Genomic DNA, 26,004 nt, shown 5'->3' with positions numbered 1-26,004 from the left:
AATTTCACTTGTGTTGTCTCTGGGTCAAGTGGGGCTGGAATTGACCAAGACTAGATCAGGAGGAAAATTTTGAAATTAGTTAAGTGTAGCCCTCCTGTCCCTACCAAAAGTTGAGAGTATCAATTGTTCAAGGTTTCTCAATTTCAATCCTAACCTAATTAAATAAACATGGATTACCCTTTGTAGTGCAACAATACTATGACTGTTTGAGTTGCATTACTTCAGAGTTGTCTATTCGTTTCTCAACCAGATGTTCTATTTTTAATCGCCAACCTAAAAGTTGCCTCTAAAATATTAATATAAACCATCAAACTAGATGAATATATGACACTACAATTTGCTTTTTCTAAAAGCTTTTAAATGCATTTCCTCTTCTTGTGTTGTGATCGTTGACATGATTTCATTTGAGTTTCTGAAATAGTCTGCATCATGGGAATCCAAATCTGTATTCCTCTTAGACAACTTCAGAGGACCGCAACCTTCTATAGTCAAGTCTCTCTTTCTCCTGATTTCCTTCTTTGGTCTCACTATTCCCTCCAATTGCAAAGTGACAACCTTCCACAATGTGTTTTCTGGGAGCCTCTTTTCCTACAGTATGACAAAGTGTCTCCAACGGTTTCTCAAACATAGTAATTTTCTGGTCGAGCAAGTCAACCCGAAGACTGGCTTACACCTGTGGATATTCTGGGCACTTGCAAAGTCCCACAACATGTACGTTTTGCAAATACCAATTTCCAACTTCCCCCCAGAGTCAATAAAATTGAAAGAAATGAGAACGCAAACAAAGTCACTGTCGTACAAATAAATGCTAGTTCAGAACTGGAGTTGAGGTCAAGTTCCTTAAACTCATTCCTGTGGCTTCAGAACTTTTTAGTTTACAAGCTAGTGAAACTGACTCAAAACAATGAAATTAACATAAACAGCCATTTCAGAAACAAATACAATTTTCAAACCAGTTAATGACAAATCATACATTGCCATCTGTACTTTAACATGCGATTATAATCTTTATTAGTGTCACACATAGGCTTAATGTGGAGATGACAGCTTTGGACTGGGAAGGGCATAATAAGAAGTCTTACAACACCAGGTTAAAGTCCAACAGGTTTGTTTCAATTCACTAGCTTTCGGAGCGCAGCTCCTTCCTCAGGTGAATGAAGAGGTGGGTTCCGAACACATATTGACAAAGTCAATGATGCAAGTTGATTTTTTGCAGGTAATTAAATCTTTACAGGTCCAGATGGGGCAATTGGAGAAAGGGATAATCACAGGTTAAAGAGGTATGAATTGTCTCAAGCCAGGACAGTTGATAGGACTTTGCACGCCCAGGCCAGATGGTGGGGGGTGAATGTAATACAACATGAATTTAAGGTCCGGGTTGAGGCCATCCTTATGCATGCGGAACTTGGCTATCAGTTTTTGCTTGGTGATTCTGCGTTGTCACGTGTCCTGAAGGCCACTTTGGAGAATGCTTACCCGAAGGTCAGGCGCTGAATGCCCTCGACTGCTGAAGTGTTCCCCAACTAAAAGGGAACATTCCTGCCTGGCAATTGTCGCACGATGTCCGTTCATCCATTATCGCAGCGTCTGCATGGTCTCGCCAATGTACCATGCCTCGAGACATTCTTTCCTGTAGCATGAGGGAGATGGAGACAACATTGCCCAAGTCACACGAGTACGTACTGCGTACCTGGTGGGTGGTGTTCTCACGTTTAATGGTGATACCCATGTCAATAATCTGTCACGTTTTGCAGAGGTTGCCATGGCAGGGTGATGTGGTGTTGTGGTCACTGTTCTCCTGAAGGCTGGATAGTTTGTTGCAAACAATGGTCTGTTTGAGGTTGCCGTTTGTTTGAAGACAAGTAGTGGGGGTGTGGGGATGGCCTTGGCTAGATGTTAGTCTTCATCAATGACGTATTAAAGGCTGCGAAGATGATGTTGTAATTTCTCCGCTCCAGGGAAGTACAGGACGACGAAGGGCAGTCTGTCAGTTGTGACCCGTGTGAGGAGGTTGGTGCGTTTTTTTGCTGTGGCGCATTGGAATCCGTTGTTTTCCCGCACGAAATCGGGACCGTCGCCAATTCCGCTATTCCCCCCACCCCCGGAAAGCGGCATACTCCCGCCCCACTATTCTACGTCCCCGACTGGCCGAATTCCCGACAGCATGGATCTAACAAGGTCCTGCCGTTCGGAAACCTCGCGTGGCGGCTGTGGACTCAGTCCGGGGCCAGCACAGTCAGGGGAGGGCCGTTCGGAGGGCAGGGGGGTCTCACTCAGGACTGGGGGCTGTGTGCGGGCGGTCCGGGGCAGGTGAGCTGCCGATGCGGGGCACTGTGTCGGCGGTCCAGGTCCACGGGCTGAGTCCGCCATGGAGCATACCGCAGCCGCTGGAGGGCGCTGCCATGCGCTTGCGTGGCCTCTGACCCAGAAGTGTGTGGGACCCTATCGGCAGCTGGAGCTGCGTTCGCCACAACAGCTGCCTGCTAGCCCCCTGCAAGGCTGTGAATCTGTGGCCGTTTGACACCAGATTTCCTGGCGTAAAAGACCACAGTTTTCATGACGGCATGGGGACGTAGTCCCAAAAACGGAGAATCCCGGGGCAGCACAGTGGCAAGCATTACAGCCACACGGCACCGAGGTTCCAGGTTCGATTCCAGCTCTGTGTCACTGTCAGTGTAGAGTTTGCACATTCTCCCCGCGTTTGCGTGGGTTTCGCACCCACAACCCAAAGGTGTGCAGAGTAATTGGCCACGCTAAATTGCCCCTTAATTGGAAAAAATGAATTGGGTACTCTTTAAAAAGCAACCCGGAGAATCCAGCCCATGATTTCTTGTCTCTGTATTCTTGGGCTCAAATTAAATACGTGCTTTGGTTTTGAGTTGCAAAATCTTACTTTATTTATTGAGGCAACCTTAAAACTATGATTCTCATTTTCCAGATCTACTGCAAATTCAGTTCTGTGTTACATCAGAAAAGAGAAGCCATGTGGCTCATCTATTGAATAACTAGAAAAATTTTACACTGCTGCATGTCACTTTTGCATCTGTTATTTGGTAAATTTCTCTTTGTCCCCTAACCACCTAAAGCAAAATTACATTTCTGGTGGTTTGTGTAAACTTGAAATAAACTAACCTCTAGTCTCCTTACCCTCAGCCTATTTCCAATCCGTGTACTTACAATTCTTGTCTGATTCGTCTGAGTTTTGCTTTAGTGTCTGCCAGTTCAACCGACAAATGTTGTCGGCTCTCAGTACGCTGCATGCCTGGAGAGCCAGTAGGTGACTGCGTTGTTCCATGAACAGGGGATTGGTTGCAGTAATGTTCTTGTGTGAGATGTAAAATTATCTGCAATAATTATAATACAGATAATTTTATTTGGCTAGATACTGGAATTAAAATTAGAAAATAGATAAGACACTGATAGTTAGGTAATCAGTACAGCTAGTGTTTACAAGGCATTTACAGTTGAAAAATATATTAATGATAGATGAGCACGTTAGCAAACAATTTAAATTATTCTTTCACAAATTATGTCTGCAGGCATTACATTTTCTCACAAAGACAGGTGTCCTTCTATGCATCAGTTACATAATTAGTGCCAGTAACATTGCTGTAGATACCAAAAGTAATTGCTAGTTTGTTCTTTTGAACACAAATTCATTAAGATTTTAGCTTTAAGCTAATAAAGTGAAGTAGCGACATTTTTGCAGTTATTTTTCCTTAAATCTAATTGCGAACATCAAAATTAGGAGGAGTCGACCCCTCGGTCCCTCGAGCCTGCTCCGCCATTCAATAAGATCCTGACTTATCGGATTGTAACCTCAACTCCACATTCCCACCTACCCCCAATAAAGCTTTATCCTTGGCTTCTCAAGAATCTATCTACATCTGTCTTAAGATATTTAGAGATATTTCTCTTCCACAAAAAGGGAGTGGAAGCAAAAATTCCAATGACTCACGATCCCCAGAAAGGAATTCTGAAAAAGTGACCCCTTATTTTAAAACATAGAGTTTTACAGCACAGAAAAAGACCCTTCAACCCATCATGTCTGCACCAGCCATCAAGCACCTCTCTATTTGAACTTCATTTTCTAGCACTTGGCCCGTATTCTTTTGTGCTTGGTGTTTCTGGGTGCTCACCCAAATGCTTCTTAAATGTTGAGTGTTCCCACCTCCACCATCCTTTCAGGCAGTGAGTTCCAGATTCCCACCACCCTGTTGTGAAAATGTTTTTCCCTCAACTCCACTCTAAACCTCCAGCCCCTTACCTTAAATCTATGTTCCCTGGTATTGACCCATCAATTAAGGGGAATGGTTTCTTCCTAACTACCCTGTCTATGTCCCTCATAATTTTGTACAACCTCAATCAGGTCCCCCCTCAGCCTTCTCTATTCCAAGGAAAACAACCCCAGTCTCTCCAGCCTCTCTTCATTGCTGAAACACTCCAGCACAGGCAACATCCTGGTGAATCTCCTCTGCACCTTTTTGCGTGTCATCACATTCAGTGACACCTAGCAGGAAAAACATCCTTTCCACATCCATCCTGTCAAGACTCAGGATCTTGTGTTTCAATCATTTTGCCTCTTGCTATTCTAAACTCCAGCTGATACAAGCCTAACCCGTCCAATCATTCCTCATAAGGCAACCTGACTGCGTAAACCTTCTCTAAACTCTGCTTCCAACACATGTACATCCTTTCTTAAATGAAAATCATAACAGTCCTCTAGATGTAGTCTCACCAATACCCTGAAACCTGAAGCTTGACCTCCCTACTTTTGTATTCAATTCCTTTCAAAATAAACAATAACATTTTTTGTTTTTCTAATTGCTTGCTGTACCTATCTTCTAACCTCTGAAATTCATGCACGAGGACAACTAAATCCCTCTGCAATCTCTCGCAATTTAGATAACATGCTTTTTTAAAAACTCTTCGTGTCAAATTGGACACTTCACATTTTCCCATATTATACTTCATCAGCCAGAACTTTGCTCGTTCACTAAGCCAAACCATGTACCTTTGTATCCTCATGCCCCCTCCAAAACTCAATTTTCTACTTATCTTCATGTCATTGGCAAATTTAACAACTATGTCCTTGGTCCCTTCATCCAAGTCATTTATATAAATTGTAAAAAGTGGAAGTCCCGGCACTGGTACTGTGGCACACCACTCACTTTCCATGGGATCATCGCTCACTTTGTTAACTCTTATTTTTTAAATATTGATAGAAACTCTTACTGTCAGACTTTATATTTCAAGTTAGCCTTCTCACGTACTCTAATTTTTCCTTCCTTAATCAATCTTTTGGTTATTCTGGGTGTTTTTAATATCCTATCCAAACTCATGACCTGCTACTAATTCTTGCGCCTTTTCTTTTAAGATTTTAAGATTGATACGATGGTTAATATTTTTTGTTAAGCATAGACATTGGGTCCTCATCTTGGATTTTTCTTTCTTGTTGGAATGTATCTATTCTATGTATTCTGAAATATCCCTTTAAATATCTGCCACTGCATCTCTATTGACATATCCCTTCACCTAACTTACCATTTCACTTAGTTAGATGTGCTTTCATGCCAATGTTAATCCCCATGTTTGAGTTTTAAAGTATTTGAGTTTAAAAGAATTAGTCTTGGATTCACTCTTCTCTCCCTCAAACAATTTAAAATTCAACCATATTATGATCATTGCTACCTAGGTATGCCCTCATTAGGAGATCTTAATTAATCAATCCTATCTTGTCATACAGTACCAGGTCTAGTATAGCCTGCTCTCTGGTTGGTACAGTTCTAAGAAACTGGCCCAAAAACATTCAATTAATGCATCATCTCGGCACTTGTGGGAAGTCATTTGTGCACAGTCACTTGCAGGAGTGGTGTAGAGGCCCCCCAACAGTAACCATACAGTAGGGCAGGGTATAAAGGAAGAAAGGTATAAAGGGGCAGCATGATGGTGGTGGTTAGCACTGCTGCCTCACAGCACCAGAGATCTGAGTTCAATCCCTGTCTTGGGTGACTGTGGAGTTTGCACTTTTCCCCCATGTCTGCTTGGGTTTCCTCTGGGTTTCTTCCCACAGTCCAAAAATGTGTATGTTAAGTGGATTGGCTATGTTAAATTGCGTCTTAGTGTCCAACAATATGCAAATTAGGTGGGGTTCCAGAGACAGGGCAGGGGACTGGATAGGGTGCTCTTTCAGAGCGTTTGTACAGACTCAATGGGCTGAATTACCTCCTTCTGAACTGTAGGAATTCTATGATTCTAAGAAATAATGGGTGCGAGTCAGAAAGGTAGTGTGATAATCATTGGGAATTTTAATCTACAAATAGACTGGACAAATCAGATGGGTTTAGATGTAGCCTTTTTCGGGATAGGTTCTTCGAATAGCATGTTAGAGCATCAAGCAGAGAGCAGGCTATACCAGACGTGGTATTGTGCAATGGGATAGGATCAATTGAAACCTCAGTGAAGGCATTCCCAGGTAGCAGCAATCATCATTTAGTTCAATTTTACATTCAGTTTGAGGGAGAGAAGTGTGATCCAAGACTAGTATTTTAAATGTAAATAAGGGCAATAATGAGGACATGAAAGCAGTGGACTGGCAAATTAAGTTAAGGGATATTTCGGAATATACAGAATAGCAACATTCCAATGAGAAAGAAAAATTCCGAGGCGAGGACCTAACATCTGTGAATAACTAAAAAGGTTAAAGGTAGTATCAAACTCAAAGAAAAAGTGTATCATTTTGCAAAGATGGGTGGCAGATCAGAAAATTGGACAGAATCTAAAAGACTACAAAGAATGACTAAAAGGTTAATAAGGAGGGAATATTTGAAGTAAAAGAGAAAGTTAGTTACAACAAGAAAGATAATGTTTTTTGTTAATATGAAAAGAAACTATAAAGTGAGTGTTGCTCTGATAGAACTGAGTCTGGGGAATCAGGAATGGAAAAGAAGGAAGGGAGTTGGAAGATGAATTGACGAGGTCTTTTGCATTGGTCTTCATTATAGAGGATACAAGCAGGAACTGCAGGGAAAAACTCGGGGAACATAGAACATACAGTGCAGGAGGCCATTCAGCCCATCGAGTCTGCACCGACCGACTTAAGCCCTCACTTCCACCCTATCCCCGTAACCCAATAACCCCTCCTAACCTTTTTTGGCCACTAAGGGCAATTTATCATGGCCAATCCACCTAACCTGCATGTCTTTGGACTGTGGGAGGAAACCGGAGGAAACCCACGCAGACACAGGGAGAACGTGCAGACTCCGCACAGACAGTGACCCAGTGGGGAATAGAGCCTGGGACCCTGGTGCTGTGAAGCCACAGTGCTAGCCATTTGTACTACCATGCTGCCCTAACCGGGAAAGCACCAGAAAACTCAGAAATCACTGAGCCAATTGTTGGAGCTGTAAGCTGTCACGTCCTCAGGCCATGATGGACATCATCATAGGGTCTTAAAGGAAGTGGCTAGTAAGATAGTGCATGTAACCCTTTTATTCACAGAGGAAGGGAGACAGAAAGCTAGACAAGTTTGCTTAATATCTGTCATAGGGAAAGTGTCAAAAGGTGATCAAATACTGAAGATACGGACTGGGGATGTGGTGTCAGAGCCAGGGAGGATAAACGAGTTGTTTAGGGAGTACCATCAGCGACTTTACGAGGCAGACCCGGGGGGAGAGGAGGGGGCATGGGGCGGTTTCTGGACGAGTTGGAATTTCCCCAGGTGGAGGAAGTAAAGAGGCAGACATTGGAGGAGCCTCTGGAGTTGAGAGAAATGCTGGATAGTGTCAGGGATATGAAATCGGGGAAGGCCCCGGGGCCGGATGGGTGCCCGGCGGAATTTTATCAGGAATTTGCGACGGACATGGCACCACATGTTGCCGCATTTAATGAAACATTGGAGAAGGGGGAGTTGCCAGAGACAGTGACGCAGGCAGCAATCATACTATTCCTGTAAAAAAGGGAAGGACCCGGCAGAATGTGGGTCGTATAGATCCATATTACTATTGAACACGGATGTGACAGTATTGGCAAAATTATTTGCAGGGAGGATAGAGGACTGTGTCCCGGGGGTGGTTGCAGAGGATCAAACAGGCTTCGTGAAGGGCAGGCAGCTCGCGAGTAATATAAGACGGCTGTTGAATGTGGTGAGGAATCCACCGGGGGCTCTGGTAACGGAGGTGGTGGTGTTCATAGACGCGGAAAAGGCATTTGATTGGGTGGAGTGGCGGTACATGTACGAGGTTTTGGGAAGGTTTGGGCCGAGTTTTGTGACATGGGTGCGGCTGCTGTATGTGGCACCAAAGGCGAGGTGAGAACGAATCATATGAGCTCACAAAGCTTTGACTTACACAGGGGTATGGGGCAGGAGTGCCCGCTGTCGCTGTTGTTGCTTGCGCTGGCGATAATGCCGTTGGCGATGGCTCTCAGTGGTCAGCAGAGTGGCAGGGGATTATGAGGGGGACAGAGGGAGCATCGGATGTCGCTCTATGCAGAGGGCTCTTGCCGAATGTTCCGGATCCGCTGGAGAGTCTGGGAAGGATTATGGGCCTGCTGGAGAGGTATGGAGGTTTCTCCAGGTACAAACTGAATGTAGAGAAAGCAAGGTGTTCCTGGTGAATGAGCTGGGACAGCGGGCTAATTTAGGGGGATGCCATTTATGGTGCCGAAATATAAGTTTAGGTATTTGGGGATTCAAGTAGCGAGGGAATAGACGGGGCTCCATAAGTGGAACTTAACCAAGCTGGTGAAGGAGGCCAGGGAGGATCTTTGGAGGTGGGATACACTGCACTTAACGTTGGCGGGGAGGGCCCAAGTGGTGAAAATGAATATTCTGCCGAGGTTCTTGTATATCTTTCAGGCTCTCCCAATCTTTATACCAAAGGCCTTTTTCCGGAAAGTGGACACGATCATTTTGGACTTTGTATGGGCGGGGAAGATGCAGAGGGTGGGGAGGATCTGCTACAGAGGCGGGGGGGGGTGCGGGGTTGGCATTCCCGACCTTGCTTCATTATTATTGGGCGGCGAATGTGGACAAGGTGCGGCGGTGGTGAGAAGGGGTAGAGTGGGTTAGGATGGAGGAATCTTGTAAGGGGTCTAGTTTGAGGGCTAAGGTGACTGCAGCATTGCCAGTGGCTCACGTATTCAGGAAGTCCACAGTGAAGATATGAAATCAGTTGAGGAGGCATTTGAGGGTCGAAAGGATGTCAGTGCTAACACCGCTGTGCGAGAATCATGGGTTTGAGCCGAGAGGAGAGATGGATAGTGTACACAGGAAGTGGAGGGAAGTGGGGCTGGTCAAGGTGAGGGATTTGTATTTGGAGGAAGGGTTCGCCAGTCTGGAGGAGCGAAGGGAGAGGGTAGAGCTGCCGAGGGGTAGAGCTGAACAAAGAGTTCAGGTATCTGCAGGTTAGGGACTTTGTGCGAAAGGTCTGGAGGGGGTTACCTAGGTTGCCGGGATACACCCTGCTGGAGCAACTGCTGCTTCTGGATATGGAAGGGGAGGGAAGAATTGGGGGTATATACAATGGCTGGGGAAGCAGGGAGGCGAGCACGTGGTGAAGATCAAGAAGAAATGGGATGCGGAGTTGGGAGGGAGATCAATTGGGGGGTATGGTGCGGCACTGCGTAGGGTAAACGTGACCTCCTCTTGTGCAAGGGTGAGCCTGACACAGTTAAAGGTGCTGCACAGGGTGCATATGACTCGTGTGTGAATGAGTGAATTCTTTCAGGGGGTAGCAGATGAGCATGAGAGGTGTGGGCGTGGGCTAGCGAATCGCGCGCTCATGTTTTGGGGTTACGAAAAAACTGGGAAGATTCTGGGCTGGAGTGTTCGCGGTCTTAGCCAGGGTAGTGGAGGAGGTGGACCCGGACCCTTTGGTGGCAATATTTGGGGTTTCAGAGAAGCCGGAGCTCATGGAGGAAGACCGATGTAGTGGCCTGCACCTCTCTGACTGCACGGCGGTGGACGTTGTTAGAGTGGCGGTCAGCATCGCCGCCAGGGTAGCTGCTTGGTTGGGTGACCTGTACGACTTCCTGCAGTTAGAGAAGATAAAGTATGAGTTAAAGGGCTCAGCAGGGGGATTTGAGAAAAGGTGGGGGATGTTTGTGATGGTGTTTGAGGAGCTGTTCGTCGCAGGGAGGTGGGTGGAGGGAGGGTGAAAAGGGAAAAAATCTGTAGACTGTATAGTTGATTGTTGGGAAGTATGTTTCCCGGGGTGTTTATTTGCTGTACTCTGTTTTGATGCATGTTTGTAATAAAGTACATCTTTTAACAAAAGTGATTAAAGATGTTACAGCGCGGCACTTGGAACAGTCAGGTTAATCAGGCATAGTTTTGTGCATGAGAAGCCCAATTTATTGGAGTTCTTTGAAAAAGTAACAAATGCTGTGGATAAAGGGGAACCAGTGAATTTAGATTTTCAGGAGGTATTTAATAAGGTGCCATGTCAAAGGTTATTGCGGAAAATAAAAACTTTGTGTAATGGGTAACAGATTGATTTGGAGAGAAGATTGGCTTGCGAACAAGAAACACGATGGGGAGGTAGAAATAGGTATTTTTCAGGTTGGGAAGATGTAAGAAGTGGTGTACCACAGGGATCAGTGCTGCGACCTAAACTTATTACATTTTGTATCAATGACTTGGATGAAGGGACTGAAGGCATGGTTGCTAAATTTGCCAATAAAACAGAGAAGTAGGAAAGTAAATTGTGAAGAGCACACAAAGAGGCTACAAAGGGATATAGCTGGGTCACGTGAATGGGCAATGGCCTAGTAAATGGAGTATAATGCGAATAAGTTTGATATTGTCCATTTTGGTAGGAAAAATAAAAAATAAAATTATCCAAATGATGAGGGATTGCAGAGCCCAGAGATGCAGAAATATCTGGGTGTCCCAGTGCAATAATCACAAAAGGCCAGTATGCAGGTACAGCAAGTAATTAGGAAATCTAATAGAATGTTATCATTTATTGGGAGGGGAATTGAATTCACAAGTAGGGGGCTATTGTTTTAAATTAATTTACAGGATGTGGGTGTTGCTGGTTAGGCCAGAATTTATTGCCCATCCCCAGTTGCACTTCAGAAAGTGCTGGTGAGTTGCCTTCTTGAACCGCTGCAGTCCTTGCTTCATTCATACCGGGCATAGGTGAAACCTCGTCTGGAACTAATAGAACATTATTGTTTATTCCAAGGAGAATTGAATATAAAAGTTGTTAGATGTTTAGCTGCTATTGTATAAAGAATCAAAGGTTCTGCTCCTTTTCAAACACCTTTATTTTACTTTAACAGACTCTGCACAAACTCTATCACCACATCACCTGACAAAGGCCACCTGAAGCCCCTTTATGTATCAGTGTCAATTATTGGATACTTTAACACAAATGAGACAACTAATTGGAATATCTCTTAACCCATTACTTAATAGTCTCTCCTTCCATGGAGAAAAAATAATAATTAGGTGAAAACAAAACTACAAGAAACTCAAAAACACACACGGAATTTCTCCCCTTCTTTTTTTTTCATTTTTGGAAGAAAAAAAGTCATAGAAACTGCGCCCTTCATTCACAACAACCAAAGATTTCTGTGAACTAGTCCTGCTTTTTGTAAAACAGTCTGACAATTGATAGCGACTGTTGACCCATTTAATTTTTGCTGTTTCTCCTCTGGCCAACATCTACTTCAAACTTGCGATGTCTATTCATTGACAGTTTTTGTAGAGTGGATTCCACAGGGATTTATTGTCAATGTGACATTCAATAGGTATATTACCCAAATCCCCTAATCACAAAATTTCTGAGATATATAAAAGGCTATATATACCTCAACTAGGCTCAACGTCTCAGCAGCCAAAGTGCTTTTGACCACTCTCCTTATTTTCTTTGTTTCTCACAAGAGGGCAACATTTACCATTGTTCCCCAAAAGGAAAATTATAAAACCTCCTGCGCTTGAAACTCCATCACATTAATTTGCATCGGACGCATCACAATAAACTATGAGTTTCAAGTGCCTTCGGTCACCTAAAACCGGGAACCTCAAAACACATTCCTGCATTTTTAGTTTGACCAACACTTTATTTGCTCTTATTATGTCTTCCACTTTGGGATCATTCGTTTTTGTACTCAACTCTTATCAAAACTCGCGTCAGGTCTAGTCTGTCTACCTAACCAATTCAATTGCCCAATTAAACTTCGCAGTTGCTCTTTTTCCATCTTTGAAATCATTGTGTCTTTTTGTGAAACCCGGCCACGACAAATTGCTATTGGGCGGATGCTTTCCAAATAAGATTGCTGACGTAAAGTTGCCCCTAACATAGTCAGTCTGATTTCCAGTCCAATATATTTAAATGCACTGGAAGCCTGACTTCCAACCCTGAATTCTTTCCTCAAACCAGAGATTACAATAGCTTCAAAAACACGAGTCCCACCCCACAAAAAATCATCGACATGCATCATAAAGATGCCAGAAGGATTTCCTGTATAGTGCCAGTAAAACATTGCCAGATCTGCTTTCAACTGGCAACAGCCTAACTTTAACAAAACTGACCATACCGAAAAATACCAGACTAGACGCACCATTTAATCCATATACACATTTGTTCAACTTCCACAGTACTCCTTCTGTGTTAGCTGCCTCTTTAGGAGGACGGAGAAAAATGCCTCTCTGGAGCTAATGCCCATGCAAAAAGGCAACTTTTATATCTATAGATTTGCATTCCCATGCCTTTGTGGCTAAGAGAGCCAAGAAGATCTTTAAAATAGCCTTTCCTGCCGTTGGTGAATCTACCCTTAAATCCTGATCTTCTAAGTTTTCTTCAAATCCCCTAGCCACAAGCCTGTTCCATCCGGAAGAACCTTTTCCGTACAAATCCATCTGTGGGATAGAGCTCTTTGTCCCCTATCCGATACTTCAGTTTATACCCCAAATTCACTCCAACTATGCAGTTCTTGCTGTTTGGCATCTTTGATACCTTTTTCATCTAATTTATTGGAAGCCACCAAAATCTCAGGGGCATGTGGGCTTCGACTCCTATTAATATTCGTAGTCTTACTCGTGTTCCTTGATAGACTACGTCCCCTCTCCCGCCTGATATTTCGTTCTGTACTGCTACTGCTTGATTTTTCCCTTCTGCTGTGGGATGTCCTTTCAATAGTTCTCGACCTTTTCCTGCAGTCATGTTCACTGTCCGATGTACTATCTGAACTGGCAGTGCGTTACTGTGCCCTCCATTTTTGAACTTCGCGTTCCCAATCAATTGTCTTGACTCCTTCCCCTGAATGCTGTACATTCAACCAATGATTATACTTTCCAGTGGCCTTCCCTGCTCTAATAACAGTTGCATCCTTCCATTGACTAGACCCTTCAGGCAAGTATGTCACTTTTGTAACTTTTGGCAGTTGTCCTTTCGGAAAAATGGCCTGCTCTAATTCATCAGAAGTGTTGTGTTCCTCTACAGAAACCCTGTCTATATCAGTTAACTGATCCTCATAGTTCTGTGACACGTGCGTGCCAGATGACCCTGGTTCCTCGTCATGTCTGTCTGTTCTGTCTAAATTTGAAAATTGGTAGTCTGTACCCATTATTCTTGATGAATGTACCCTAACAGTCTGATTGCCATGTTGCAAAATAATTGTTTTGCCATATATGTGGATGATCTTCCCTGGGCCTTTCCATTCATTAAAATTGTCTCTCTTTTAGTGTACTATGTCTCCTTGCTGAAAGACGGTATTTGATGGTCGTACATTATGGCTCAAAGCTCTGCTAATTCTTTCAGAGACTTCTGCTTCCAAAAAAGCTTTTCTACTGCTATGTAATGCATTTAAATGCTCTGCAAAGGCAGAGCTAATTGTAGTCCCCTCCCAAGCTGGAGGCTGGTCATCCAAAATGGATGGAATTTTAGGATTTCTACCAAACACTAATTGATAAGGACTATAGCCCCCAACCATCTGCAATGAATTCTTTGCATGTACCGCCCATGCTAAAGCTGAATTTAGCTTGCAATTCGATCTATCTGCCAAAATTTTCCGGAGCACGTCATCGATTACAGCATGGTTTCTTTCAGACACCATTACTAAATGGGCTTTCCGCAGCCGTATTCATAACTGTGATATTCACGTTTGTACACATATCCCCAAACACATCATTCGCAAATTCTTCCCCATTGTCCGTAAGGAATTTTGCCGGTGGGCCCATTCCTGTCCCTATCCATTTTTCCACGATTTGATCCAGAATTACTTTCTTTTCTTTACTTCATACAGTCGTTGATTGACTAAATCTGATTGCTAAATCTACAAAATGCAAAATAAATATATTATTGGCTTTATCCCAGATCTTAAGGTCCATGGCCACAGTGTCGTTAAAATCCCTGGCCAAAGATAGGGTTACCATCGGCCGTGCTGGTGTCCTTCTGTACTTCCTACAAACTTCACAGCGATCACTATTCTGTTCTATTAATTTAGTATAGTCTTCATCCCTTACCCCTGCATCCTTTAATACATTTTTCAGCCTCCGAGGAGATGGATGCGCAATTGCCTATGCAGTTTTAATACAACAAGCTTTTAATCAGCGCAAGTCCCATTTTCAACTGCCATTACCACATCCTTAACAACTCTACTTGAAATATTACTTGTCAGTAATGGAATACAATAGTATCCCGCCTGTGTAAATTGCAAGTCAACCATCTTTCCAAAAACCATTGCCTTATCCTGTTCCATATCCAGTTTAATGTGTGCTTTCTTCATCGACGGCCTGCTCAGAAGCAAAGGTATCTCACTTGATACAACATCCGTGCTAATGAAATGATTCACTCCGGCAATATTGCAAAGGATCACCACTGTTTTCAGCGACTTCAGAGTATTATCATTCCCAAACCTGAAATTTGGGAAACTCAAATTCCTTAACCTTGTTACAATTTTCAGCATTCAAGGAGTCCAGGTAACATTTTAACCAGTCAATTCCACACACAGAAGATGTGCAGCCACTGTCCAATACAGCATAATTGAAGGATTCTGCAACCAACACCCTTATTACCGGCGTAAAACTGCTCGTTAATAGGACAATACCTTCTTTCTGGTCACAATCTTTTCCCCTTCTGACTCTTCCGTGTCATGCTTCTGCAGCCTTTTATATAGTCTGCCAAATTCCATTATATAGTCTTCAATGGAGAAATCCTCTATTTTCCACAACCTATCAAAATCCGACCATGCTTCATAAGCACTTAACAAGTCATCCATTTTATAAATCTTATCCATATAATGTAATAGAGTCTGCAGACCTTCTTCTGGGTCTAACTATTCCAATTCCAGCTCAGAAAACATTCTTCTCTGGATTTTACTGTCATAAGGTAGAGAAAGAGCCAATGCCATACCATGTTTTCTCTTTCCAAAGGCAGTTACCTTAGGCCACATAACTACTGCACTTCTCCACTGATCGTACGATCCCCTTTCAGAAAATAAGGGGGGGGGGTTGTCATATCCGGCCATCTTTATCCTATGTTCAACCACATATCTTATTTTTTTTCTTCTCACTCACTCCTTGGTTTGGTCTGGAAAAGTTGTATTTTTCAACCCTTCACATGTGCACAGCAATCATCCTCTGCTACCATTTGTTAAGACATTTAGCTGTTGTATAAAGAGTCAAAGGTTCTGCTCCTTTTCAAACACCTTTATTTTACTTTAACAGACTCTGCACAAGACCCTATCATCACATCACCTGACACAAAGGCCACCTGAAGCCCCTTTACATATCAGTGCCAATTATTGGATACTTAACATAAATGAGACAACTAATTGGAATGTCTCTTAACCCATTACTTAACAAAAGTAAGGAGGTTATGCTTCAGTTCTACAGAGCATTAAAGAGACCACATCTGCAGTATTCTGTATAGTATTGGTCTCCTTATTTAAGGAAGGATGCAAATGCAATAGCAGTTCAGAGGAAGGTTAATAAATTAATACCTGGAGTGGATGGGTTGTCCAATGAGGAATGGTTGGACAGGCTAGACTTATATTCATTGAAGTTTAGAAGAGTAAAAGGCACCTTAATTGAAACATGCAAGATCTTGAGGGGATCCTGACAGGATCGAAGTGGAGAGGATGTTTCCTCTTGTGGGGCCACTGTTTAAAAATAAAGGGTTACCTCTTTTGGGATGCAGAGAAGATATTTTTATTTTTTTTGAGAGGGTTGCGAGTCTTTGAAACACTTCTTGATAATGTGGTGGAAGCAGAGTATTTTAATATTTTTAAGGCAAAGGTAGATGGATTCTTGATAAGCAAGGGGGCTGAAAGATTATCGAGGTTAGGCAGGATTGTGGAATTGAAGTTACAATCAGATCAGCCATGATCTCATTGAATGGTGCAGCAGGCTCGAAGGACTAGGTGGCCAATTCCTGCTCCGAATTCGAATGTTCGTTTGGACTGAGGGTTCCTGAACAACTGCATTGCAATTCTCACTCCGCCCGGAAACTTGGGCAAAAATGTCAGAATAAGTAAAAAGGAGCTGGGTGGCAATCAGACAGTGAGTGCTACACCTCAAAAGGTCCTGGCTCTCTATCTATTTAAAAATATTTTTATTCCTATTGCAGTTTAAGGAAACAAATGCTGCCATCAACAAAATTGGAAATATCAGCTCTTTGCATGATAGATTTCTGTTCAAAGCATAGTCAAACTCACTCAAATATTCACCAAAGTGCTGCTATGATGACCCGATTTTGCTTTACACATCACTGGTGCATTAGTAACCCAATGGACCACTGGTTGTTAAATGAACAATTCACAATAATGGTATTGACCATTAAAAATCAATTAAGCTGTTCAACGGTTACACAGCAAATTTTAGCTCAAAGTAAATGATTAGATAATATTCTTTGTTCTACTTCTCAGCGACTTTTCAGGTAGAATATACAACAGAGAATATACAGCAGAGAATCAACCCAACCAGTCAATGCCAGCATTGTTCCAGTCTCCCACTCCAAACTCCATTCCCTACCAACTCCATTCCGTTCCTTTGTAAGTCAGATCAAACCAACCTGCCAACAACTTTGGTGCCACATTTCATCTCGGGAGGAGTTTCCAACTTCATATTTGCATCATTACGAAGGCTGCCTATTTCCAGCTTCATAACTTCATCTAACTTGTGCTTGCGATGCTTGGAACAGGGAGATAGTACAGTTGAACATGTGGCTAAAGAGCTGGTGTAGGAAGGAAGGCTTTAGATATATGGATCACTGGGATGTCTTCTGGGGAAGGTGGGGCCTGTACAAGAAGTGTTAAGGAATGGGTTAAGAAACATTCCAATTAGATGTCTCATTGATGTTAAGTATCCAATAATCGACACTGATATGTAAAGAGGCTTCAGGTGGCCCTTGGGGCATGTGACGTGGTGATAGAGTTTTGTACAGTGTTGAAGGAAAATAAAGGTATTTGTGAAAAGGAGCAGAACTCTTGAATCTTTACTCAACAGCAGCTATTAGCTAACAATGGCAGCAGAGAATGGTTGCTGTGCAAATGTAAAGGGTTGAAAGATACAACTTTTCAAGAAGAAGACATTTAAAAAAAAAAAAATATATATATGGCTGAATCTAGAATAAAGATGTCCGGATATGACTATCCGACATTATTTTCTGAAAGGGGATCGTAGGACCAATGGAGAAATGAAGTTGTTATATGGACTAAGGTAACTGCCTTGGGAAAGAGGATACAAGGGATGGCATTGGCTCTTTCTCTACCTTATGAGAGTAAAATCCGAAGCAAGGTGTTTCCTGAACTGGAATTGGAACAGTTAGACTCAGAAGAAGGTCTGGAGATTCTATTGCATTTTATAGATAACATTTATCAAAACGATGACTTGTTAAGCTTGGTCAGAATTTGACAGATTCCGGAAAACAGAGGATATCTCTATTAAGGACTATATAATGGAATTTAGCAGACTATACAAAAGGCTGCACAAACACCGCCTGGAATTTCCACAGTCCGTGTTGGCATTTAAGTTACTGGACTGTGCAAGAGTGACTAATATGGAGAGGCTCCTAGTTTTGACAGGAGTTAAATTTGCAGATAATGATACCTTATTCGATCAGATGATAGAAGCATTAAAGAAGTTTCTGTGGAAACATTCAATTCCTATGGCTCTTAAGACAAAAATGGGTCAGTCAGCAATAAAACAGATTATAGAAGATACACTACTGACAGGATGGCGAGATCGTACGGCTACAAACAGGTTACGAGAGTATGGAAGGAGATCGGGACCTGGAGTAGGAGGTAGTACATTTCGTAGCTGCTGCTCGTGACTGACCTTTTGGACATTTTTCCCCTACTTCTTTCGAATTTTATTTGAAAAATCGGGAGTGGATGGCACAGTGAGGAGGAATCAAACACCAGTATATGGAGACATGGACCAGAAGTGGTCGTATAAGAGAAAAACATGGCAGAGGTGTAGGGTATTGACTCAGCGGCCCAGTGGTCAACGGAGCAGCTGGTGAAATTTATTCAGGAGAGTTTCGCCAAGCAAAAGGAGGAAGGTTTAGACCCAATCAAGACATCGATCAACCAGGTGGAGCAGGGGCTGAAAGCCCAAGGTCGGGCGATCCAGAAGGTTGACGAGGTGGTGGTCGAACACAAGGAACACCGAACTGAGCTAGAGTTACAGGTGGGGCTGATGAGGGATCAGCAGAAAAGGCTGCAGGAGAAGGTGGAGGACCTGGAAAACAGGTCCCGTCGACAGAATTTGACGATCATCGGCCTCCCTGAGGGCTGCGACAGAACGGACGCAAGGGCCTATGTGACGAATGTGCTCGAGAAGTTAATGGGTGATGGGGGCATTTGCTCGACCCTTTGAAGTGGATAGAGGGCACAGAACGCTTGCGAGGAGCCGGCGTGTGAACGAGCCGCTGAGAGCGATGGTGGTGCGAATGCACCGGTTCCTGGATAAGGAACAGATTTTGCAGTGGGCCAAGCAGACATGGAGCTGCAAGTGGGAGAACAGCATGCTGCACATCTACGAAGACTTGGGTGTGGATCTGGCCAAACGAACAGCGGGATTTAACCAAGTAAAATCGTCCCCTTTCAAGAAGAATGTGAAGTTTTGGCTGCTATATCCAGCTCATTTATGGGTCACTTTTGAAGATCAGGAACTCTATTTTGAGGCAATGGACTTTATTAAAAGTATAGGGCTGGCAGGTGATTGAGGACACTGAACTCTTGGGACGGGTAATGCTCTATCGATTTTGTTAAAGTTATTTTCGCTTTAGAACTGTATGTGAAATGTTTTTTTATATTGATTATTGGGCTGTTGCTCAGTTTTGTAAATTAACCTGGTGCTGGTGGGGGAAGGGTGGATGGATCTTCTTTGTCTTTTCTTTGTGTTGGGTTGGAACTTTTTTTTTGAATATGCAAGTCTCAGCAGGGGAGGGGGTTACAATAGTGGGTAGGATGTTTGGTGACATGGGGGGGGGGGGGGGGGGAAGAGAGGAGCTACCAGGCTAGCTGAGCAGGCTAGCTCACGGAAGCGCAGTAGGGGGTGAGCAGATGATAAGTTTGCTAAAGGGAGTTGGAATTGTTGTGCTGTTAATGGGGGGAGCAGGGAGGAATTGCTCTGCTGACAGGGGAGGGAAGGTCAAGGACGGAGGGTGCCGAAGGTCGGGCATGCGAGCTGGAGGCTGGCATATGAAGGGCGATGGTTGATTGATCGGCCGGGGGGGGGGGGAGATGCCTCCCGGGCAGGCTGATCACATGGAACGTTAGAGGTCTGAATGGGCCGGTTAAGAGGGCTCACGTGTACTCGCGTTTGAAGGGATTAAAGGTGGGTGTGGCAATGCTACAGGAGACACACCTGAGGGTAACAGATCAGACCAGATTGAGGAAGGGGTAGGTTGGGCAGGTATTTCACTCGGGGTTGGACTCTAAAAGACTAGAAGTGTAGCGATCCTGATTAATAAAAGGGTGGCATTTCAGGCAGGGAAAATAGTTGCGGATATGGGGAACAGGTATATCATGGTCAGCGGGAAGCTGGAGAGGATGCTGGTGGTGCTCGTGAATGTCTACGCACCAAACTGGGATGATGCGGAATTTAAAAGACGGGTGTTAGGGAAGATCCCTATTTTCATTCAGGGCAGGCAGCTAACGGCTAACGTCAGAAGACTCTTAAATGTGATCAAGATGGCCCAAGGGGGGAGGGAGGTGGAAGTAGTGGTCGCGATTGGCGCAGAAAAGGCCGTCGACTGGGTGGAATGGAACTATCTGTGGGAGGTGTTGGGGCAGTTCGGGTTTGGGTGGGGCTTTATTGATTGGGTCCAGTTGTTCTACCAGGCACCGATGGCAAGTGTCTGAACGAATCGGTTGACGTCGGACTATTTTAAATTGCACCGGGGGACTAGGCCGGGGATGCCCCCTCATCCCACTGCTGTTCGCTTTGGCAATAGAGCCACTGGCGATGGCGCGAAGAGCTTCACGGGACTGGAAGGGGTTGGTCCGAAGAGTTGTAGAACACAGGGACTCGCTATACGCCGACGACCTGCTCCTGTAGATTTCCAACCCTTTAGGGGGGGGGGGGGGGGGAAATGGGAGAGATTATGAAGATTTATGGCGAATTTGGCCAGTTTTCGGGGTGTAAATTGAATATGGGGAAAAGCGAGATGTTTGTGATCCAGGCAAGGGGGCAGGAGAGGAGATTGGGAGAGCTGTCATTCAGTGGTGGGAGGGAGCATTCATTATTTGGGAATCCAGGTGGCACGGGACTGGGGGCTGTTACATAAACTAAATTTGACACGGCTAGTAGAACAGATGAAGGAGGACTTTCGAAAGTGGGACATGATCCCTCTGTCAATGGCAGGGAGTGTACAGACCCTGAAAATGATGGTCCTCCCGAGGTTTTGGTTTGTTTTTCAGTGCCTCCCCATCTTTATCCCAAGTAAACAAGGTGATTTGGGCTGTTATGTGGGCGGGTAAAACCCTGAGAGTGAAGAAAGTGTTGCTGGAGTGTGACCGAGGGGAGGTTGGGTTGGCGCTGCCGAACTTTAGCAACTATTACTGGGCGGCAAATATAGTCATGATTAGGAAGTGGGTTGTGGGGGGAGGGGTCGGTATGGGAGCGAGTAGAGGCGGCATCATGCAAGGACACAGATTGGGAACATTGGTAACGGCACCTCTGCCGTTTCGTCAGCCCGATGCTCCACAAGCCCAGTGGTAGTGGTGGTCCTCAGAGTCTGGGGACAGTGGAGGAAGCATATGAATGTGGAGGGAGCATTAGTCTGGGCTCCAATCGGCAAAAAACATCGGTTTGTACCGGAAGGCTGGATGAGGGATTTTGGAGATGGCAGAGAGCAGTGATTGAGAGGATGGGGGATATATTTATAGATGGCAGCTTCACCTATTTGAAGGATTTAGAGGAGAAATTTGAACTGCCAGCAGGAAATGGATTCAGATATCTGCAGGTGAGGGATTTTCTGCGAAGGCAGTTTTTGACATTTCCGCTCCTACCGCCACAGGGGATACAGGACACGGTAGTTTCCAGAACTGGGGTGAGAGAGGGGAAGGTTTCGGATATTTATAAAGGACTCATGGAGTCGGAGGAAATGCAGACAGAGGAGCTAAAGCGCAAATGGGGACATGAACTAGAGCGGGGACATAGAGGCAGGTCTTTGGGTGGATGTGTTAAGCAGAGTCAACACGTCCTCTTCATTCAGTTTAAGGTCGTTCACCGGGCACACATGACAGTGGCATGGATGAGCAGGTTTTTGGGGATAGAGGACAGGTGTGTGAGATGTGCAGGGGGGCCAGCAAACCATGTCCATATGTTTTGGACATGTCCAAAGCTGAGGGGATTCTGGCAGGGTTTTACAGATGTCATGTCCACGGTGTTAAAAACAAAGGTGGTGATGAGTTCAGAGGTGGCGATTTTCAGAGTGTCGGAGACGGATATTCTTGGCGTGGAGTGACTCGAAGCCCCCGAATTCAGAGATCTGGCTTAGTGACATGGCGTGCTTCCACAGACTTGAGAAAATAAGGTTTGACCTAAGAGGGTCAATGCTAGGATTCGTCTGGAGGTGGCAGCCGTTTGTCGACTTCTTTGGAGGAAACTAGAGGAGGAGGAGTTAGGTTATTGTTTAGAGGAAATGAAATGAAACGAAAATCGCTTATTGTCACAAGTAGGCTTCAATGAAGTTACTGTGAAAAGCCCCTAGTCACCACATTCCGGCACCTGCTCGGGGAGGCTGTTACGGGAATTGAACCGTGCTGCTGGCCAGCTTTGGTCTGCTTTCAAAGCCAGCGATTTAGCCCAGTGTGCTAAACAGCCCCATGAGGGTGGCACTTGAGGGTGGGAGGTGGTCTTTGCACTATTATCATAGATCATAGAATTTACGGTGCAGGAGGCCATTCGGCCCATCGAGTCTGCACCGGCTCTTGGCTCTCTCACCCAAGGTCAACACCGCCACCCTATCCCCATAACCCAGTAACCCCACCCAACACTAAGGGCAATTTTGGACACTAAGGGCAATTTATCATGGCCAATCCACCTAACCTGCACATCTTTGGACTGTGGGAGGAAACCGGAGCACCCGGAGGAAACCCACGCACACACGGGGAGGATGTGCAGACTTCGCACAGACAGTGACCCAAGCTGGAATCGAACCTGGGACCCTGGAGCTGTGAAGCAATTGTGCTCTCCACAAGGCTACCGTGCTGCCCTTATTATATTTGTATTTGTACTGTTTACTGTTATTATTATAAAATTAGAAATGCCTTAAAAGGTTTTTCAAAAAAAACTGTTACCTGGCTCTTTAAATGAGGAAAATCGTAACGAGGTTATGGAATTTGAAAGTTCCACAAGTTTCAGGATTGGGGATGATAATACTCTGAAGTCGCTGAAAACAGTGGTGATCCTTTGCAATATTGCCGGAGTGAATCATTTCATTAGCACGGATGTTGTATCAAGTGAGATACCTTTGCTTCTGAGCAGAACATCAATGAAGAAAGCACACCTGAAACTGGATATGGAACAGGATAAGGCAACAGCTTTTGGAAAGACGGTGGACTTACAATTTACACAGTCGGGACACTATTGTATTCCATTACTGGCAAATAATATTTCAGGTGCAGTTGTTAAGGATGTGTTATTGGCAGCTGGAAATGGGACATTAGCAGATAACAAGATTGTTGTATTAAAACTGCATCGGCAATTTGCGTATCCGTCTTCTCGGAGGCTGAAAAATGTATTAAAGGATGCAGGAGTAAGGGATGAAGACTATACAAAGCTGATAGAACAGGTTAGTGATCGTTGTGAGGTTTGTAGGAAATACAGAAGGACACCATCACGACTGATAGTAACCCTACTTTTGGCCAGGGATTTTAACAACATTGTGGCCATGGACCTTAAGATCTGAAATAAAGCCATTCATATATTTATTTTGCATTTTGTAGATTTAGCAACCAGATTTAGTCAATCAACGATTGTACGAAGTAAAAGAGAGTAATTCTGTATCAGATCGTGGAAAAATGGGTAGGGTCAGGAATGGGCCCACCGGCAAAATTCCTTAGACAATGGGGGAGAATTTGCTAATGATGAGTTTAGGGATGTGTGTGAAAACATCAATATCAGAGTTATGAATACGGCTACTGAAAGCCCATTTAGTAATGGTGTGTGTGTGAAAGAAACCATGCAGAAATAGACATGCTACGGAACATTTTGGCAGATAGACCAAATTGCAAGATAAATTCAGCTTTAGCATGGGCGGTACATGCAAAGAATTTGTTGCAGTTGGTTAGGGGCTATAGTCCCTATCAATTTGTGTTTGGTAGAAATCCTAAAATTCCATTTTGGATGATCAGCCTCCAGCTTGGGAAGGGACTACAATTAGCTCTGCCTTGGTGAGCATTTAAATGCATTACATAGCAGTAGAAAAAACGTTTTGGGAGCAGAGGTCTCTGAACGAATTCGCAGAGCTTTAAGGCATAATGTACGGCCATCAAATACCATTTTTCAGCAAGGAAACATAGTATACTAAAAGAGAGACAATAGTAATGAATGGAAAGGACCAGGGACGATCATAGGCACAGATGGAAAAACAATTCTGTTGCAACATGGCAATCAGACTGTTAGGGTACATTCATCAAGAATAATGGGTACAGACTACCAATTTTCAAATTTAGACAGAACAGACAGACATGACGAGGAACCAGGGTCATCTGGCACGCACGTGTCACAGAACTATGAGGATCAGTTAACTGATATAGACAGGGTTTCTGTAGAGGAACACAACACTTCTGATGAATTAGAACAGGCCATTTTTCCCCCAAGGACAACTGCCAAAAGTTGGTACAAAAGTGACGTATTTGCCTGAAGGATCTAGTCAATGGAAGGATGCAACTGTTATTAGTAGAGCAGGGAAGCCACTGGAACGTATAAACACTGGTTGAATGCACAGCATTCAGGGAATGGTGTCAAGACAATGGATTGGAACACGAAGTTCAAATATGAAGGGCACAGAAACACAGTGCTCGTTCAGATAGTACATTGGATAGTGAACAGGTTCGCAGGAAAAGGTCGAGAACTATTGAAAGGACATCCCACAGCAGAAGGGAAAGATCAAGCAGTAGCAGTACAGAACGATATACCAGGCGGAATAGGGGACGTAGTTTGTCAAGGTCGCGAAACATGGGTAAGACTACGAATATGACGAGGAGTAGAAGCGCACATGCACGTAAGATTTTGGTGGCTTCCAATAAATTAGATGAAAAAGTTATCAAAGATGCCAAACAGCAAGAACTGCATAGTTGGAGTGAATTTGGGGTACACACTGAAGTACCGGATAGGGGACAAAAAGCTCTATCCCACAGATAGATTTGCACGGAAAAGGTTCCTCCAGATGGAACTTACAAGGCAACGGCCAGGCTTGTGGCTAGGGGATTTGAAGGTAACGTAGAAGATCAGGATTAAAGGGCAGATTCACCTACGGCAGGAAAGGCTATTTTAAAGATCTTCCTGGCTCTATTAGCCACAAAAGCATGGGAATGCAAATCTATAGGTATAAAAGCTGCCTTTTTGCAGGGGCATCAGCTTCAGAGAGACATTTTTCTCCGTCCTCCTAAAGAGGCAGCCAACACAGAAGGGGTACTCTGGAAGTTGAACAAATGTGTATATGGATTAAATGGTGCGTCTAGTCTGGTATTTTTCGGTATGGTCAGTTTTGTTAAAGTTAGGCTGTTGCCAGTTGAAAGCAGATCCGGCAATGTTTTACTGGCACTATACAGGAAATCCTTCTGGCATCTTTATGATGCATGTCGATGATTTTTTGTGGGGTGGGACTCGTGTTTTTGAAGCTATTGTAATCTCTGGTTTGAGGAAAGAATTCAGGGTTGGAAGTCAGGCTTCCGGTGCATTCAAATATATTGGACTGGAAATCAGTAAGTTAGGTGCAACTTTACGTCAACAATCTTATTTGGAGAGCATCAGCCCAATAACAATTAGTCGTGGTCGGGTTTCACAAACGCAGTGGTTTCAAAAATGGAAAAAGAGCAACTGCGTAGTTTAATTGGGCAACTGAATTGGTTAGGTCGGCAGACTAGACCGGATTTTAGTTTTGATGTCTTAGAGTTGAGTACAAAAATGAATCATCCTAAAGTGGAAGACTTAATGAGAGCAAATAAAGCGTTGGTCAAACTAAAAATGCGTTGGTCAAACTAAAAATGTAGGTGTGTTTTTTGAGGTTGCCGGTTTAGGTGATCTGAGGCATTTGAAACTCAATTTATAGTGATGCGTCCTATGTAAATTTGTGTGATGGGGTTTCAAGCGCAGGTTTTATAATTTTCCTTTTGGGGAACAATGATAAATGTTGCCCTCTTGTGTGGGAAACAAAGAAAATAAGGAGAATGGTCAAAAGCACTTTGGCCGCTGAGATGTTAAGCCTTGTAGAGGCGGTGGATATGGCCTTTTATATATATCAGATATTGACAGACAACTTTGGATTTGGGGATTTGGGTAACATACCCATTGAGTGTCACATTGACAATAAATCT

At 44.0% G+C, this 26,004-nt stretch overlaps 1 protein-coding gene across 13 annotated transcripts in view; it reads right to left on the bottom strand.

Annotated features, from left to right (window-relative positions):
* LOC140424010 (girdin-like) overlaps positions 1-26,004 on the bottom strand; it is a 695,300-nt gene that overhangs the window by 441,904 nt on the left and 227,392 nt on the right. For 12 of the 13 annotated variants that reach the window (XM_072507832.1, XM_072507831.1, XM_072507835.1 and 9 more), the window contains one exon: positions 3,178-3,344. In XM_072507832.1, the coding sequence (XP_072363933.1) occupies positions 3,178-3,344 (167 nt within the window). Of the gene's footprint in view, positions 1-3,177; positions 3,345-22,761; positions 22,931-26,004 lie in introns of those variants that run through there. The other variant, XM_072507842.1, reaches the window with a different exon arrangement.

This window comes from Scyliorhinus torazame, chromosome 1, assembly GCF_047496885.1.
Source record: "Scyliorhinus torazame isolate Kashiwa2021f chromosome 1, sScyTor2.1, whole genome shotgun sequence".
NCBI lineage: Eukaryota > Metazoa > Chordata > Chondrichthyes > Carcharhiniformes > Scyliorhinidae > Scyliorhinus > Scyliorhinus torazame.
The sequence above is the reverse complement of the archived record's forward strand: the minus strand, read 5'-3'. Positions and strand labels throughout refer to the sequence as shown.